Genomic DNA, 18141 nt, shown 5'->3' with positions numbered 1-18141 from the left:
ATGGTGGTAAACAAGCCCTACATGGGAATTCGTCAGAGTGGCTAAGACGAGCCCTTTGGGGAATCAACCATGAGTCACTATTTTTGCTTACCCATGAGTCAGGGATCTTAGAGAAAATGACACAACAAAACTGCTACGAGTACTTGCATGTTTTTATTTTTATTTCGTTATCTTCTAACATTCTTTACGCGAACTGCTACAGTGCATGTTCAACCATGACACGAACTATGTTTTTTTTTATTTTTAGTTCATTATCTTCTACCATTAAGAAGAACCAAAGATGTCATAATTTAAGTCTGTTACGGATTCCACTAGCATCCGACTTTTGTGCACCACATAAAAAAAACATTATTTTTATGAAAAAGTCATTTCAGAGAAATAAAATCATTTCACATACTAGAAGTCATTTCACAGGTTACAAAAATTCACACACAAAAATTCATTTCAAACAAGTCACTAAATTCACGTAAATATACCACCTTTTTTTCATATAAAAAACATTTTTTGTATGACAGTCATAAAATCATTTCACTAAACAAGTCTCTAAATTTATGTCATTTCATAAAAATAAGAAACACATCATATTAACAATCATATAATAATGAAGCACACTTTACCTAAAAAGTTAGTAACCAATCAGTAAGCATAACCAACATCCTAAACAAGACCAACATAATCTTCACCAAAAACCAAGAAGATCATACAAGTAAAATGATCTCAAAATCAAAATAACCACCACAACATCTTTTTTATGAAGATTCTCCACCACCCAACTCCACCATAAGACTTCTCGCCGGAGGAAAAAGAGCCACCGCACCTTTTTCTGGATTCACATACTTTCTGTACACCGCCTTCAGCTTTGTCTCACTAGCACACGCATGGAAATTCACCAAACTCTTTGCACAATTCCTGTTCATAAACCATATATTAAAAAATCAATTTTAACACAAAAATATTCCACACCCTTGTCACAAAACACTCATTACATTCATCTTGTGAGATTTAAGACCAAATTTCTTGTATAACCATGTCACAAACCATTTTCAGAGTAAAAGATCAAATTTCTTGAATTTAAATTCTACCCATGTGCAAAACACAATTTCTCAAACAAAAAACCAACTTTTCTAAAAAAATTAAAAACCATGTCAAAACACACCCTTATTTCGAGTAAGAACAGATTTCTTGAAATAACGATAAAAATTATGAAAGAATAAAAATTCAATACCCATATAAAAAAACGCCCCCTTTAGATCTTAAAATAATAAAAATTCAATACCAATGTCAAAAAAACACTATTTTTGTAATAAAGATCAAAACTTTCTAAAGAAATTCAATACCCAAGTAAAAAAAACACCTCCCCTTAGTCAATCTTGGAAACAAAGATTAATTTTTTAAAACATTAACTTTAATCACCTTAGTTCATCTTCACAATACCCAGTATGATACTTGAGTGTCCCAGTCCACGCAGGAGTCTTATTCAGTGTACACCTGGCAGCATAAACAGCTGAAGCAGCAAGTTTTGAATGACTATTCCCCATAACAATAGAGTAATGAACCAAACCCAACTCAGTCAAGAAAAACACCATATTCTCCATCTAAAATCCAACAAAAACAGAAATAAATATCAACATTTCACAATTCACAATTATGAAAAAGGTTAATTAATTCTTTTCAAATACATACCTCGACATCACTAGGAACAGAAGCTTTTGTATACCTAACAAGAAACACATACGGAGTAGGAACAGTCAAATACCACCCCAAAACTCCAAGAACAGCTTTCTCCATTCCCAAAATCTGCTCCCTTGTATACGCATTATCCGAAATTGCAATCAAATCATTCACTTCAGGAGGCCAAATCTCTTCATACTTACACGCAATTAACATTGCACTGATTCCAACCAACTGAAGTTCTTTCCTGGGAACTGTCCTCATAGAGAGGTATCGGTCAACTATGTTGACTGTGAGGTAAAGACTTTCTGGCATGAGTTCGAATTTCCTGTGAACTTCAATTAACCAGTCGACTAAAATAGCCCTCATTTTGGCGTTGAGATCGGGTTGTGAGTTCATGTAGTCTCGTAAGCCACCTTCTGTTTCTGTGAGTTTGTAGAATTTGTAGATGTCTTCTACGTATTCTACTTCTGCTAGTTCATTGTTGATGTCAGATTGATCGATGTTGATGATTGGATCTTTTGGTCTTGTTGTGATCCCACATGCAACCTGAACAAAAAAGGCAAAAAAAGATTTGAATTTAGATAAAGTCAAATAATGTATGTGTATGTACTTTATATGTTTTAAGCGGTATACAGTTTCAAAGTTATAAATAAAAGCATGTACTTTATTTACCCATAAGTGAGAAGCAATTTGAAAGTTATAAACAAGAGAAATTAAGGTTTCAAAAAAACAAACCTTGCTACGAGCAGTGAGGACAGAGGTGAGTGACTTGGTGGGCTTTTTGAGTTTTCTTCTTGGAGTTTCTTCATGTTTTTTCTGGGCTACATCAGCATTGCTGGCTTCTTCTTGTGGTTTCTGCATTAGGTTGAAAGAAAACCAAAAGAAAAATGTTTTAGACACATTGAACTTTTATTTGCTGATTTGATTTATCTTAAACTAGAAAAACTTGAAATGGGTGGTACCTTGGCATTCTTATCTACAGCTTGAGCATTTGCAACCAATTGGGCTCTAAAAGTTCTGATACAAATCATCAAAATCTCATCAAAACCAAATCAAGAATTAAGAAATGTGAGACCACATTAGGAGAAGGGAGGGAGACAAACCGTGTAATGGGACGAGTGATCTGAAGTTGGGGCTTTCCTATTTCATTAAGGGTTGAAGCAGGCACAAGATTTCCAATGTCACCAAGCGCTCTCCTGTTTCTTCTTTCTCCTTGCACTGGGTTCTTCTGGATAACATCTGCTACATAAAGAATCATACTCATTCAAGATGTAATGGGAAATCACAGAATTCAACTAAAACATGAAACGAAGACCCCAAGAAACTTAGAATTTTTCAATAAATGAACAATCTGATGACCATATTCACTAAAAGTCAGTTTTTTCTGATGAAACAAGCTCAAATTTTGAAATGATTCATGATTTATCAAAATGAAGATCTCAAACTTTGGACATGAATCCCTTTTATAAAACGATAAAGAACAAGGAACTATATGATAGCATGACTCAAACCACTTCTGTTAATTAGAAGAACAGAATCACTTAAATTCACAGTTCACATTCAAAACAACAAAATAGAGCAGTGAGATAAAGTATTTTAATGAGTTACAGAACCCTAGATCTCAAAATTAGACAGGAATTTTCCCAAAACAACATAAGAACGACCATATTTCGAAACATATTCATCAGATGTCTCATGAAAAAAACAATCGTATCTCATATACTAGAAAGTAGTTGTTACTTTGAAGCATAAATTCGCTAAAACCCACATTCGATAGTCAAAATTACAAAATCAAACCTCTATTTGCCTGTTGAATCGGAAGAAAAGTTTCATTGGACGCCATTTCTTCGTTTTGTTCTTGATTATGACCAAAAACTCCTCCAATACTTGTCAAGATCGACGATAAAAACGTCTGGAGACGGCTATTGTTTGCCTCCCCTTCTTCTGAGTTTTTGGTAGCCACGGTATGATCGAATAAGACACTTCTTCAATTTCTTTCTCTCTTGTAAAAATTGTAATTTCTACCAGTTTCGTATTCTAGGGTTTGATGAAGTAGATGAATGTTTGTGAGGGTTTTAATCGGCGTTGAATTGAAGACAACGCGCCCTTCCTTTTATAAACGGTCGTTTATTTCAATTTTGAAATCTGTCCGTTGGTGTATTGGTAATGCATTTTGTGATTTTAACGGTAATATTCTTATTTCTTGCTTTATACACTTCCTCTTTTACCCTCTCATGAGTAACACACGTGACCGTTGGTGTAAAAGAAATTGCTTTCCCTTTCTTTAAATAAATTGAATCATCAATTATAGATATTTTTATATTGTTCGATTAAGTATATATATTGGTTCTGATGTTAATACTTAATAGCAGAAATAATCAAGTTAATAGTATTAGGATATGGTCCTATGAATCTCAAGTTATAAATATTTAAAGGCTAAAGTCTAAAATGTCACTCTTCATTTAATTTGTTTTTTAAGTCAATTAATAGACCACAATATTTTTTGTTTTTTTTTTCACTAAGGTTATTAATTGTTTTTTTTACCATCTAACTTTTTGAGTATCTAAAGTTACTTATATTTTTTCACAATTTATTTTTATTATTTTTGGGAGAATTTCATATATGTTCTTCCTAAATATCAAAATATCATATTTATCCAGTTTAATTTTTTAATATCATATTTGTCCAGTTTAATTTCTCAATATCATATTTACCCTTCATCAACCTTCAAAATATTATATTTGCCAAAAAAAAATTTATAATGTTTTTAATATTTTATAATCATTTTTATACCTTAGACATATTATAATAATTAAAAAAGTTAACTATATTATTCTTACCTTTATGATAATGGAGTGTGAACTTCTAAATTGTCGGAATGTTGCCTTCTTGACAAACAAAAATATTCATCTTCAACCTTCTGTATGGAATGTATATTTTGATTGTTTAGTTTTTGTTGTTGTTGATTATTGTCATTTGGATGATATTTTAGATATTACCATTGATATTTTGATGTTTAAAAAATGCATATACAATATTTTGATATTTAAGAAGGGTATATATGATATTTTGATGTTTAAAAAAGACATATATGATATTGTGAAATTTTATGAGTGGTAAATATGATATTTAAAAATTTTATGAAGGGTAAATATGATATTTAGAAATTAAATTGGGTAAATATGATATTTTGATATTTAATAAGGGTATATATGAAATTTTCTCATTTTTTTTATAATCAATTTTTATTTTGTTTTTACATGTTTTTTCATAAATTACTTTTTACAAACACATTGTAAAAACACATAAACATGAAGTTATAAAAATAGATTATAAAAATACATGTAAAAAAAAGTTATAAAAATATAAAAACAAAGTAAAAAGATGGTGGTACTTGAATTAAAAAACAAACTGAGAAAAAACATTTATGTGACTTTCGATAGGAAAAAAAAAAGTCTAAAAACTTGAATTCATTTAGTTATAACATACTGTTTAAAATTTAGACCACTTAGCTTGTTTTTTAGTCAATTGAGTCTTACCACCGATGACAACATATTTTCATATTGTATCTAAGATCATTTTTTTTTTTTTTTTTACGGTCTAAGGTTTCTTATATTTTTTTATGATCTATGATCTATTTTTACAATTTTATATTTTTAAAACTTTTTATAATCAATTTTTACTACGTTTTTACATGCTTTTTGAGAAATTATTTTTTACAAACAAATTGTGAAAAAAAAACATGTAACATCGTGTTTTTATGGTTAGAAGTTTTAGGATTTTGGTATAAAAAAAGTTATTTATTTTAAAATAAGATAAACTGAAATGAACTAAATAAATAAATAAATAAAAGAAAATTGACTTGATTAATAACCAAGATAAACATACTTGCTAAGTCATAAATAGATTATGATAGAGTTTGCGTGTCAAAAGAACACTTTTAAGGTTTAGGGACTAAAAGTGATAAGTTGGAGAAACTTTTGTTTGACCAAGAATTTGACCACATAATAAGCATCTTGGACTAGATTTGCATGAGTTATGGTGGAGTAGGACCAATTGTACACATAAAAAAAATTATTAAGTTTATAGATAAGTACCAAGCATGTGTGGAAATTCAATTGAGGGACAAAAAATGTTTACTTTCTTCCCACTCTTCACCCTTTTTTCTTTGGCTCGTGACTTTTGCTCCATTTACCTCTATAACCGAAATTTTTTCACCAGTCTCATGAAGTTTTGAAGCTTGCTAGATTAATCATTGCTCAAATCCTTATTCTCCTTGCTTGGAAGATAGTTCCCCAAAACTCAAATTAGGGTTTTGAGGGCAATCATAATTTCTTGCTTTAATTGCGTTGTTATTCTGAAATAATTGATGTGATTCTGTCTCTTGATAGAGCTTAATTCAAGGATTCAAAAAACCCCAACGGATTAATTTTTAGAGTTACGGAACTCCAGGAAATTGTGTTTAAAGATTTGCATCTAAATAGTCTGTAACGCTCGATTTTTTGATTTTCGCAAATATTTTCGCTAAAACTAATTTGAGTATGAAATTAAATATCAGGCTATATCTTGAATTCAAAAACACTCTTAGAATTTCCATAAGATGTGTGCAAGTGCTTAAACATATCGATTCGGTTTTACACGATTAAAGAAAACCAGTGTTTTACTGTCTGTTTTCTTAAAACTGTCCTATCTTTTGCATACGAACTTCGTTTTGGACGTTCCTTATATTTTCGGAAATAGGGGAACATGCACTACAAGGTTTTAATGGTTGCTTCGCTCATAACTAATTAATACAAATTTGTAGTTTTTCAGCCGTATTAACAAGTGTTGCAGTTTGAGCTGTTTGATTCGTTTGACGGTTTACACATTTGGAAGTAAGGTATCGTTAGGTATCTTATAATATTTGAAATGAACTCATTTAATTTACATCAGATGCACTAAAACTGAATGAACTAAATTACAAAAAGATTTACTATAATTTAGTCATTCGTAGTCTATGACCTAAATTTCAGGATGTCACAGACTCCGCATATGAACATCCCAGTTCCCAGAAACTCTCCGCCTATGGGATTTGCTGTGAAACCAAAACTGCCATGTCATGTACTAACATGGGTTACTCGAATTCTAAATTGGAGTTGGGAAGAAGAAATAGAGACTGCTAACTATTGAGTGGGTGCATCATCTCAGGCTCCACAACCATACTTCATGGCGTACATCAAGAACAAAGTGCTAATACTAGTTGCACATAATGCACACTTGGGGAAACATGTTTGTGTTTTTAGTGATGAACTTGGAATCATAGAGGATAATGCAACAACTCTAACTGAGACAGAAGCAAGTCTATAGGAGGAATGCATGGTGGATGAAGTAGCAATTTAGGTTGCTTACCATCGTCTTGGCACTGCTCTCTGAGACTTGATGATTCAGGGAGTTCAAATGTCAATAGTGGAACAGTGGAGACAGGAAGCAGTCCTAAGGATCGAATCAGTAGAGAGCATAACACATGCAGCAGAGTTGATGGCCCATGATTTATAGTCTCATATTGATGACCTGGTTGATCTACTAGGCACTCAAGCCCGTATTTGATAGATTTTTCAAGGTTAGGGGTGCCCATGGGTGAAGGGTTAGGGATTCACGAAAGAGTAGGAAAGTGTATACATCCTTTCCATCATTTTTTGGGAATAGTCAATTGTAGATTTGTAATTAGAAACTTTTCCATCCTAGAACCCCCAAAATTTTATGAAGTCTTTTATAATGGTAGTGACGAATGTAATGCAAAAGAAAATGAAATATATATATATATATATATATATATATATATATATATATATATATATATATATATATATATATAAGATGTTATGTTTGAAAAATCATTTTCTATTACAAAGTTTATTATAGTAAGCAACTGTTATCATCTGGAAATATGTAGAGGTTTCAAAATCATGTGAGATATCATGTATAGTCAAAAGAGTTATACATGGACTTTATGTCACACCCCAAAACCGGAACGGTGGAAACGTTCTGGGGAGGAGGACGTCATGTACTGTATCACAACAAAGCATAATAGTAAACAAGCAACAACATCATCCATTGCATTAATAATATAATTTAATACAAGTGTGTTCTGTATAGTTTATAAGACACCAAAAATATGAATCAAAATAAGGGACGAGTCTTGAAAGCTCCATCTTCTCCAAGCGTGACATCAGTACCTGTCTACTGATGACTTGAGAATACAAGTTATTTTGAAAGAGTTTATCAGCTTTAAAGCTGGTGAGTTCATAAGCATTTTAGTGTCATTGTTTGTATAAAAATGTTTGTAAGTTTTTGATGTATAAGTTTGTAAAAGTTTGTAGTAAATGCTTGTATCTCCTAGAAAATCCTATATTTTCTACTAAAAGTAGCCTTCTACCAAGGCATCAAATGTTCTGTATGTTTGTTTCTTGTAAAAGTGTGTATTTTCCCAAGTGTGACTATCATTAACAAAATATAGTTTTTATGTTACCGTTTATGTGAGAAGATCACAATGTGAATGCAATGGGAAATAATAAAGTATTGTAGTGTTGTATTATAGTGACTATTGCTGTACTAACTACCTTTAACCGGTTGTTAATTAAGGTATAATGTGATATAATTGTAACCATACTCGATCGACTTAGTAAAATACGACGCTCGAAGGCTTCGAAATGGTATGGCATTCGTCACCCTTAGACCTATAGGTCCCACTGTAGCTAGCCGCAAGGTGTAGGACGGTTAGTCTCGTATGGATCTATACACAAATTGACGCTCTCCCTTTAGGAGACTCTGGTTACAAAACGAGCCATAGCAGTGGTGCCATGCCCCGAAGTAGTGACTCACATTTATGTTATAGTATTCTTGTATATGTATTGTATGTACTAGTGTTGTGTATGTTCTCTCTGTCTAGTATGTAGTATGTTCTTTTTGTTTCTCATCATAGTATGTTCTCTTGTATAGTGTAGTGTATTGTATGTTCTCTTAGTTTCTCATTATAGTATATTTGTTATGTTTCTCATAATAGTATATTCTCTTAGTTTCTCATCATAGTAAGTTTGTATTGACTCATGAATGAACTGAGTCTTGTATGTTTCGTTGTACTAGAAATAGCGAGTAGCGACTTCCTAAACTATACCTATTATAGTTTATTAGTAGAGTTGTTTGCATGACTGAGTGTGTTGAACTGAGATAAAAGCTTTTATGTCTATGCATATATACATAATATTTAACTAAGGATCAAACGATACTCGGACAAACAATAGGGTACTCTAAGTCCACAACCAAACAAGGAACAGGAAATAAAGTGAGTTATCAGTCCGAAGTCCTTCCCACCTTACTTATATAACTATATATTCATTAGACATGGTTTTGACAATATATAAGTTTGAAAGAGTTAAAAGAAAAGGTTTGACATATAAGAACAAGTTTGATAAAGAGTTTAGTATGTAAAAGAGTTTGATAAACATTTTGAAGTTGTTTGTTTGATAAAATAGTTAAAGTATAGTAAATCCATTTGTTTGACAGTTATTAATCACATGTGATTGATATAATAACTATAATGTTTCAACTTGTATTCCCCCCTATAAACACATTTAAAATTATTTAAAAGGTAGATTAAGGGGTATAAACTCACCTGTAGTGAGTGGTTTGGATGAACGAGTGGTATAGGATGCTAAGTGCCAAGTGAAGACTTGAGCACCCACACAGATCCTATTTATCTTATAATGATACATCTATGTATACAATTAGTGTTTAAACAACTAATTATGTAAGGATAGACACCCTAGGTCATAGAAAACACTTAGATTGAAGGGTATGAATCACATATGATTGCATACTAAGGGTGTATGGCTACGCTAAGGAGTTTACGGCCCAAATGGCACAACCAAGGGAGTTCACGGCCATGAGTTTATGTCCCTATGAAATTTCGGCCAATGAGTTTATGGCCACTAGAGTTTACGGCCGTAAACTCATGCTATTTTGTGCATATGGGTGTTTTAAAGGGCTTTCAAGCATTGAGGAAAGTTTCTAGGTTTATGTCCAATCCTTAGGATGAGTTTAAGGTCCAAATGCAATCCAAACTAGGATTTACGGCCAAGGGAGATGCTTTTGGCCGTAAACACCTCATGTTCTTGGGAAAAGCTTGCTTTCAAGGTGTAGATTAAGAGTCCTAACTAGATAGCAAGTATATAAGAGGATACTTACGAGGTTGAAGCTTAGAAGAGTAGTTTTCGGCCCAAAGAACTAATGTGTTCTTGATGTTCTTGAGGATATTGAAGATCTAGACCCAAAAGATGGAATTCATGGATGAATTCAAAGGTGATTCAAGAATAAGAGATGTATTAACACATAGATGGAAGGAATCACTTACATTTTTGAAGAAAAGTGAAGAATCCTTGATGATAGTTAAGAGCAAAACCAAGTTCTTGGCTTGGAAGTGGTAAAAGGGTTGACAGATGGCCAAGAAACATATATATAGCCAAGAGTTTACAGCCAACCATGAGTTTACGGCTGTAAACTCATGTGCCTTGGCCGTAAACTCCTTATTAAGGGGTTTATGGCTTGATTTTTGGTTTTGAACCTTAGTTGACACATCCCAATACTCATTCCTTGGATGTACTAGGCTTAGAATGTTCAAACGGACTCTAAACAGTGCTAAAAGTTAGCTGAAACAAGTCTGAATTTGATTGAGTTGAATAGTTGTACAAGATAGAAATTTCGGGTTGTCACACTTTATACGAAAAGGGTAAAAATAACAAAACAAACTATAAATTATTTGAAATATTAGAGTACCCACTTCATTACAAATAAGAAATTTTATTAAGAAATTTAGAGAAGTTCACAATAGAGGTTGTAAAAGTTTAGTCATTTTGTACTTTCATTTCATGACTAATTCAAATGATTCATACAACTTATACTCTCTCTAAATGACAATATTCAGATCAAGACAAACCTCTAAGAATAATAAGTATTCGACTTCGCACATATCCAATTACCACTAACACAACAGTAGTAAGACCAAGAGCAACACCATGACCAAGAGGTAGGTTAGCCACAGAACCAACACCCACCTTAGAACATGAACCAACATTCACTCCAAGTTCGCAGGAAGTTTAGTAACTAATCACACAACAAGTCACTGAAGCATTGGAAAACCATGGAATTATAAGGAACATGACTATAGATTATAGATGGTGGTGGTGGTAGTGGTAGTGGTGGCGGTGGTGGTGTTGTTGGTGGTGGAGGTGGAGGTGAAGGTAGATGTAGAAGCATTTCATAGGGTGACAATAAAGGAAACCCAAGATCTTGTACTTACAAAGAATTTATGTACTTTATGCCTTGCTTCTTCTATGGTAACGAAGGTGGAGTATAAATGACTCTCTGGGTAGAGAGAATGGAATTTGTATTCCATATCAGCTCTTATGCCCAAGACTGCAGAGTGAAATTTGCCACTTGCATGTTCATGGATGCATTAATAACTTTGTGTAATGATCATTCCAAAACTATGGGTATTAATGCATCCTATTCTCTTCGATGGTACGAGTTGAAACAAATGATCATTGAAAAATATTGCCCCAAAGATGAAATGCAAAAAATTGGAACAAGAACTCTAAAATCTCATTATGAAGGGTGAAAATATTACTGCATATACCACTCGATTTAATATTTTGGCTACTCTGTTTATGACATTTGTAACCCCAAAATACAAAAAGATCGATTGGTACATTTGGGGTTTAGATTCTCAAATCCAAGGGCATGTAACTTCTTCAAAGCCAAATATCTTTGAGAGTGTTAAACGTGTAGCCTTCAACTTGACTAACAAGTGTATTCATCAAGGAACCCTATTGAAAAAGGAAGACATATCCAAAGTTGGAGATTATGAACGAAAGTCTAATGGAAAATCAAGAGGAAATTCAAAACATTCCTTGTGGAAGAAAGAAAATGCTGGAAAGGTGAACGTAGTAGTTACACCTGATGGGTTTTAGCCATAAGAACTTTCCTATGTGCGCATGCAAAACCCTAATGCTTGGATCTAGGCTTTCTAATTAAACATGCTTTGAATCCAAGACTTCTAATGACTAATTAGGTATAAAACAATACATAATCAGATCTAGAAGTTTACCTTTGAATCTCTTGTTTGATCTTGTTGTCTTGGAGCTTCTAGAGTCACAATTGTCACTCCTCTAATGGCTTACAAACACCAATAAGCAAAGAAGATGATTTGAGAGAGAGGAGAGGAGGAGGAAATCGGCCAGGGTTTCTTTCTTCTTAAGAGGTGCCCATTTCCCTATGCCATGGGGTCTATTTATACTTGTAGACTCTTTAAGGGTTTCACCTTAAACCCTAATTGGATAATCCTCTCCTTAAAGCAATCCAAATCCTTACCATAGATAAGTCATGGACGATTTTGATCTATCCAAAGCTCTAGAATCCGTCCAATCCATATCTCTTAAGGATTTACAGTCTAAAGTGTAACTATCAAACAATTGACAGTTTATACCCTCTAATTTAATTAATCTCTTTAAGTCACCAAATTAATACTAATTAATTTATGACTTATATTAATCAAATACCAATATTATTATTCCTTATATTATTCTCATAATATATTAATAATATTTATTCTCTCATAATAAATCATCCTACCAAGTTGCTATGGTGAAGGCAACCCAAAAGGACCATGCACAATCGGGTCAAATACTTGCCTAATATAGTTGCAGCCTTAGACACTATTCCAACAGTCTCCTATTTGGATAAGTCTAGTAACTATATGCACAAGTACAATCTGATTTGCAATCATAGCTCTCAAAGACGCTGTCAAACTCTGATCTAATCAATCTTGTCCTTTAGATAAGGGATCGTACAGTCCTCTGTTAGATATCATGCTGACAATTCTATGGAATGATTAGTCTAGCATTTTGGTTTCTCGATCTCCGATTTATTTGACATAGAACTTAATTGAACACATCAATTCAGTTCTGACCGGGCCCGACACATAAGTCAAATCAAATCATCGAGCGACCGAGATATCGCTTTTTCCTTCTTAGGATAAAAGTTACAGATAAACTTCGACTTATATGCATTTACTTATTCATTAATCAACTATACACAACAATGCGTTTTATAACATCGAGTTACTGATGCGTTTTCGCATTATCAATGTACAACCAATTAACAAATAACAAACCATATATCTAGGTTTTAAGACTATATGATATTATCGTCTTGCGATCACCCTTTTATATCATATTCCATAAGGTGATTCCAGCAAGCATGGGTTTGTTCCAATGCTCAAAACCAGTTCATAAGCACTCATGAATGTCGCAGCAATCTTTTGCCATGTCTAATACCATTTAGACAATCTACGCACCAATTCACGACAATCTTCATTCATATCTACTTCCAACATATGAACGATTGTGGACAATTTGAATAATTCGATTATTCTTAATAAATTCAATTATTCTGGAAGTCAAAACATGCAAAATGAAACAATAGTTAAACAATTAACATAAGAAAGTAACATTACTCATAAATAATACTCCTTTATTTAATCATCAAATGTTAATTACATTTATCTATTACACGTTTCTACTACTATCTAATCTATGCTAATATCATCCTTCAGCCCAATACTCCTAGCATGCTGCAAGTGCTTAACCCTGCTCAGTCCCTTCGTAAGCGGATCTGCTGGGTTATCTTCTGATGATATCCTCTTCACTACGAGTTGTCCTTCTTCTACACGATGTCTAATAAAGTGATATTTTCTGTCGATATGTCTAGATCTACCATGATCCCTCGGTTCCTTGGTCAAGGCAACCGCTCCTTCATTATCACAGAAAATCTCCATGGGCTCCTTTATGGCGGGTACAACTCCAAGATCACCGATGAAGTTCTTCAGCCATATTGCCTCCTTTGACGCTTCGCTCGCTGCAATGTACTCTGATTCGCACGTTGAATCAGCTATGGTTTCCTGCTTGGAACTTTTCCATGTCACTGCTCCTCCATTTAGGGTAAAGACCCAACCTGACTGCGAACGGTAGTTGTCCCTGTCGGTCTGAAAGCTGGCGTCACTATACCCTCGCATCTTCAAGTCATCACTCCTTCCGAGGACTAAGAACCATTCCTTCGTCCTCCGAAGGTACTTAAGGATATTCTTCACCGCAATCCAATGGGCTCTGCCAGGGTTCCCTTGATATCTACTAACCATGCTCAAAGCAAAGGCTACATCAGGGCGAGTACAAGTCATAGCATACATGATTGAGCCAACTGTGGAAGCGTATGGTACTCGGCTCATTTCTGTTATTTCTGCTTCGGTACTCGGACTTTGAGTCTTACTCAACTTGGCATTACTTTGTATCGGTAATTCTCCCTTCTTTGAGTTTTCCATACTAAAACGTTTTAGTACCTTCTCTAAGTAAGTGTTCTGACTAAGTCCTATTAGTCTCTTACTTCTTTCCCTTACTATCCTTATTCCCAAAATGTAAGAAGCCTCTCCGAGTTGCTTCATAGCGAAGCACTTCCCGAGCCAGGACTTAACCTTCTGCAGAGTCGGGATGTCGTTTCCTATGAGCAATATGTCATCGACATATAGAACGAGGAAGCTTACTACACTCCCACTGGCTTTGACATATACACACGATTCATCTTCGCTTCGTACAAATCCAAACTCTTTGACTTTCTCATCGAAGCAAAGATTCCATCTGCGAGACGCTTGCTTAAGTCCATAAATGGACTTCTCAAGCTTACACACTCTATTCGGATGCTTCGGATTCACAAACCCCTCTGGCTGAGCCATGTAAACATCCTCAGCCAACTTTCCATTAAGGAAAGCGGTCTTGACATCCATTTGCCAAATCTCATAATCATGAAATGCGGCAATTGCTAGCATCACTCTAATAGATTTTATCTTCGCAACTGGTGAGAAGGTCTCATCATAGTCAACTCCGGGAGTTTGAGTAAAGCCCTTCGCGACCAATCACGCTTTATATGTGTGTACATTTCCATCCACGTCGGTCTTCTTCTTGAAGATCCATTTGCACCCAACGGTCTTATGTGCGGGCACATAATCAACCAAATTCCAAACATGGTTATCATACATGGATTGGATCTCGCTATCCATTGCCTCTTTCCATTTTGCAGACTCCAGGCCTGCCATGGCTTCCTTATAGCTATTAGGTTCATCAAGGTTTATTAGCGTACCATCACTAATATACGTGTCCCCTTCGGTAGTAATATGAAAACCATAAAACTGGGGTTGAACTCTAACTCTATCGGAATGTCTAAGAGGTAAGGACTCGTCAATCGGTTCAACCGGAGTTTCCTCCTCGGGTTGAATGCCAGCGGTAGAGGTTCCTTCATCTATCGACTCTTGAATCTCTTCAAGTTTGATTTGCCTCCCACTGTCTCCTTGGCTTATGAGTTCTCGATCTTGGAAAACCCCTCTCCTCGCAATAAAGACAACATTGTCCTTCGGTCTATAGAAGAGATATCCAAAGGATTTCTGCGGGTAGCCGATGAAAATACATCGCTCACTACGGGGTTCAAGCTTGTCGTGAGTATCTCGTCTTACGAAAGCCTCGCAACCCCAAACCTTGATATGTGCCAACGAGGGAGCTTTCCCTGTCCACATCTCGTGAGCTGTTTTGGAAACCTTCTTAGTAGGGACTCGGTTAAGGATATGGGCGGCAGTCTCTAAGGCATACCCCCAAAAAGAGATAGATAGTGAAGCATGACTCATCATAGAGCGAACCATATCCAATAAGGTTCGATTATGCCTTTCTGCCACACCATTCAGTTGTGGTGCCCTAGGTGGCGTCAATTGTGAAACTATTCCACACTCCTTGAGATAATTGTGGAACTCAAGACTTAAGTACTCTCCTCCTCAATCCGATCGAAGCATCTTGATTTTCCTGCCCAATTGATTCTCCACTTCGTTCTTGAACTCTTTGAACTTTTCAAAAGTTTCTGACTTTTGCTTGATCAAATAGATATACCCATATCTACTATAGTCATCGGTAAAAGTCACGTAGAAGCGGTTCCCATCCTTCGTGGTTGATCTAAACGGTCCACTTACATCAGTATGTATTAGGTCCAATAGACCCTCACCCCTTTCACATGTACTTGTGAAGGGTGATTTAGTCATCTTTCCAAGTAGACAAGACTCGCACGTGTCATCTTCCCTAAGGTCGAATGACTCCAACACTCCATCCTTTTGGAGTTGGGCTATGCGCTTCTTGTTGACATGTCCAAGACGACAATGCCACAAGGATGCTCTATCCATACTATTGGAAGAATCTATGTTTAAAACATCATTTCCTAAGTTATCAACAATCATAACAGTTTCATATATTCCATTACATGGCATAGCTTCAAAATAAAAGACACCATTTAGATAAGCTAAAATAGAACCATTCTCATTATTAAAAGAAAATCTAAAACCATGTCTAAACAAACCATGAAATGAAATGATGTTTCTAGCCATTTCTGGCGAATAGCAACAATTGTTCAAATCTAAGCATAAACTATTCCCAAGCACTAAAGAATACACTCCAATCTTGGTCACAGGCGACGATCTTCTGTTCCCCATGATTAGATTGATTCTTCCTTGCTCCACATCCCTACTTCTTCTTAGTCCCTACACATTAGAGCAAATGTGGTAACCACAACCGGTATCAAGAACCCAAGAAATAGCATGGTTAGAATCGTTAGATTTAATTGTGTATATACCTGCGAAAGACAGCTTGATCTTTCCTTATTTGATGGCTTGCAGGTACTCTTGGCAGCTTCTCTTCCAATGTCCTATCTTGTGGCAGTGGTGGCACTCTGCCTCCTTCGGGTTAGGGCAGGGTTTGGCAGGATCAACTTTGGTCCCACTAGAAGAGGCACCATCTCGGGCTTTAACCTTGTGATAGTTCTTAGACGAAACCTTCCTCTTCTTTCGCTTTCCTTGTCCAATAGACAAGACAGGAGCAGTGGGCGGATTGGGAGTTGGTGCAACAGACTTGTCTTTGAAGTTGCTCTCAGTGACCCTCAAGAGACCTTGGAGTTTGCTTAGGGTGACCTCCTCTTTGTTCATGTGGTAGGTCATCCTAAATTGATTGTAGCTCGGAGGCAAAGAGTGAAGCACCATGTCGATCGCCAAGTCTTCCCCAAAGTCAACATTTAACTTGCAAAGGCGGTCGACATACCTTTGCATCTTTTGCACGTGCACGGTAAGAGACTCTCCATGACCCATCTTAGTGGAAATCATGTTAGTGAAAATCTCATAACGCTCTTGTCTCTCGTTCTGGTGGTATCTCTCCAATAAGTCTTGATGAATCTTGTACGGGTACATGTCCTCATAGGACTTTTGGAATTCGGAGTTCATGGTGGCTATCATGATGCAATGTACCTTCGTTGCATCTCGCTCATGAGTTTCAAAAGCGGTCATTTCAGCCGGAGTAGCGATTTCAGGGTTGATTTTCTCGAGCTTCTCATCGAGGACATACTCCTTATCCTCATAGCGAGCAATGGTGCAAATATATCTTATCCATTTGCTAAAATTCGTTCCATCGAAGGTGACCTTTTGAAAAAGGCTCATCAATGTCAAAGAACTAGCAGCAACGTTGTTTGCGTTCGACATCTACAAATAGAAAGGACAAAGATATATTAGATTATGAATCCCTAATTATCACCCAATAAGAAAAATTAGGGCTAGGATCCAACAACAATATTTACATATTAGAAAAGGGATGTCGTAATCTAACATGCAAATAATATGAAGGTAAGTGAATGACGATTCACTAATTCTCCACCATATAAACATAACTTTAAGTCCTAAATGTATTGAGAATTCCTAGGTTCGGATGAGATTCATTGAAACTATTCAATGGCATGTTTAAATCTCGATATGCCCCTCTTGTTTGTGACTGGGATACCGAGGATCACAAAGCGGGTGTGAATTACCATGCAAATTCACATGGTGCCTTCATTGTAACGATCACCTATTCGATGTGCCAGTAAACCACACACGCTCCATCGAACTATGATAAACAATGAATCACCCTTTGCCACCTTCGCTTAGAACTAATTAGTGTGCCGGTAAACCACACACGCTCCACTAACTTCTTAGCAAGGTGCAAAGTGTAATTTCATGGGATTGCATCAATTCACTTTTCCTAAAGTAACTAAGATTGGGAAATTTTAAAAAAAAATGTGTAGTTACTTTGTATTTTATATTATGCTTTTAATGAGTGGATGAGGTTGCCCTATCCTACCCATTCGGCTAATGACCCTCCACCGATCAAGCAAGCGGTGGGTGTGAGTGTACACCCATTAAGCGCCATTTTATAGGCCGCAGCCTTATACCCACCTTATAGATCGGCTTCGTGAATGAGCCCTACTAACGGTAAGACTAGCATTTAGTTATACACACACACACACATATATATATATATATATATATAT

General features: G+C 35.4%; 1 protein-coding gene across 2 annotated transcripts; it reads right to left on the bottom strand.

Moving 5' to 3' along the window:
• Positions 1-526: 526 nt before the first annotated feature.
• On the bottom strand, positions 527-3772 carry LOC145093826 (G2/mitotic-specific cyclin S13-7-like). 2 transcript variants are annotated; one of them, XM_079032079.1, is made up of 7 exons: positions 3472-3772; positions 2778-2916; positions 2637-2691; positions 2410-2529; positions 1684-2220; positions 1414-1595; positions 527-909 (listed from the first exon to the last, which is right to left on the bottom strand). In XM_079032079.1, the coding sequence occupies exons 1-7, from the start codon at positions 3515-3517 to the stop codon at positions 750-752; spliced, it is 1239 nt and encodes a 412-aa protein (XP_078888205.1). In that variant the 5' UTR covers positions 3518-3772; the 3' UTR covers positions 527-749. The 2 variants fall into 2 exon arrangements, with proteins under 2 accessions (XP_078888205.1, XP_078888206.1); XM_079032080.1 differs by having other exon boundaries at positions 2778-2913.
• Positions 3773-18141: the final 14369 nt, after the last annotated feature.

The sequence above is a fragment of the Lactuca serriola genome, chromosome 3 (assembly GCF_051521515.1).
Source record: "Lactuca serriola cultivar US96UC23 chromosome 3, Lser_US96UC23_V15, whole genome shotgun sequence".
NCBI lineage: Eukaryota > Viridiplantae > Streptophyta > Magnoliopsida > Asterales > Asteraceae > Lactuca > Lactuca serriola.
The sequence above is the reverse complement of the archived record's forward strand: the minus strand, read 5'-3'. Positions and strand labels throughout refer to the sequence as shown.

Bases quoted from the DNA above. Each gene is read 5' to 3' on its own strand.
- LOC145093826 (XM_079032079.1), bottom strand. From the start codon at position 3,517: ATGGCGTCCAATGAAACTTTTCTTCCGATTCAACAGGCAAATAGAG. The intron at 1,596-1,683 runs GTATGTATTTGA...GTTGGATTTTAG, and splicing joins CTGTTCCTAGTGATGTCGAG to ATGGAGAATATGGTGTTTTT. The intron at 910-1,413 runs GTGATTAAAGTT...GTTTATGAACAG, and splicing joins TATTGTGAAGATGAACTAAG to GAATTGTGCAAAGAGTTTGG.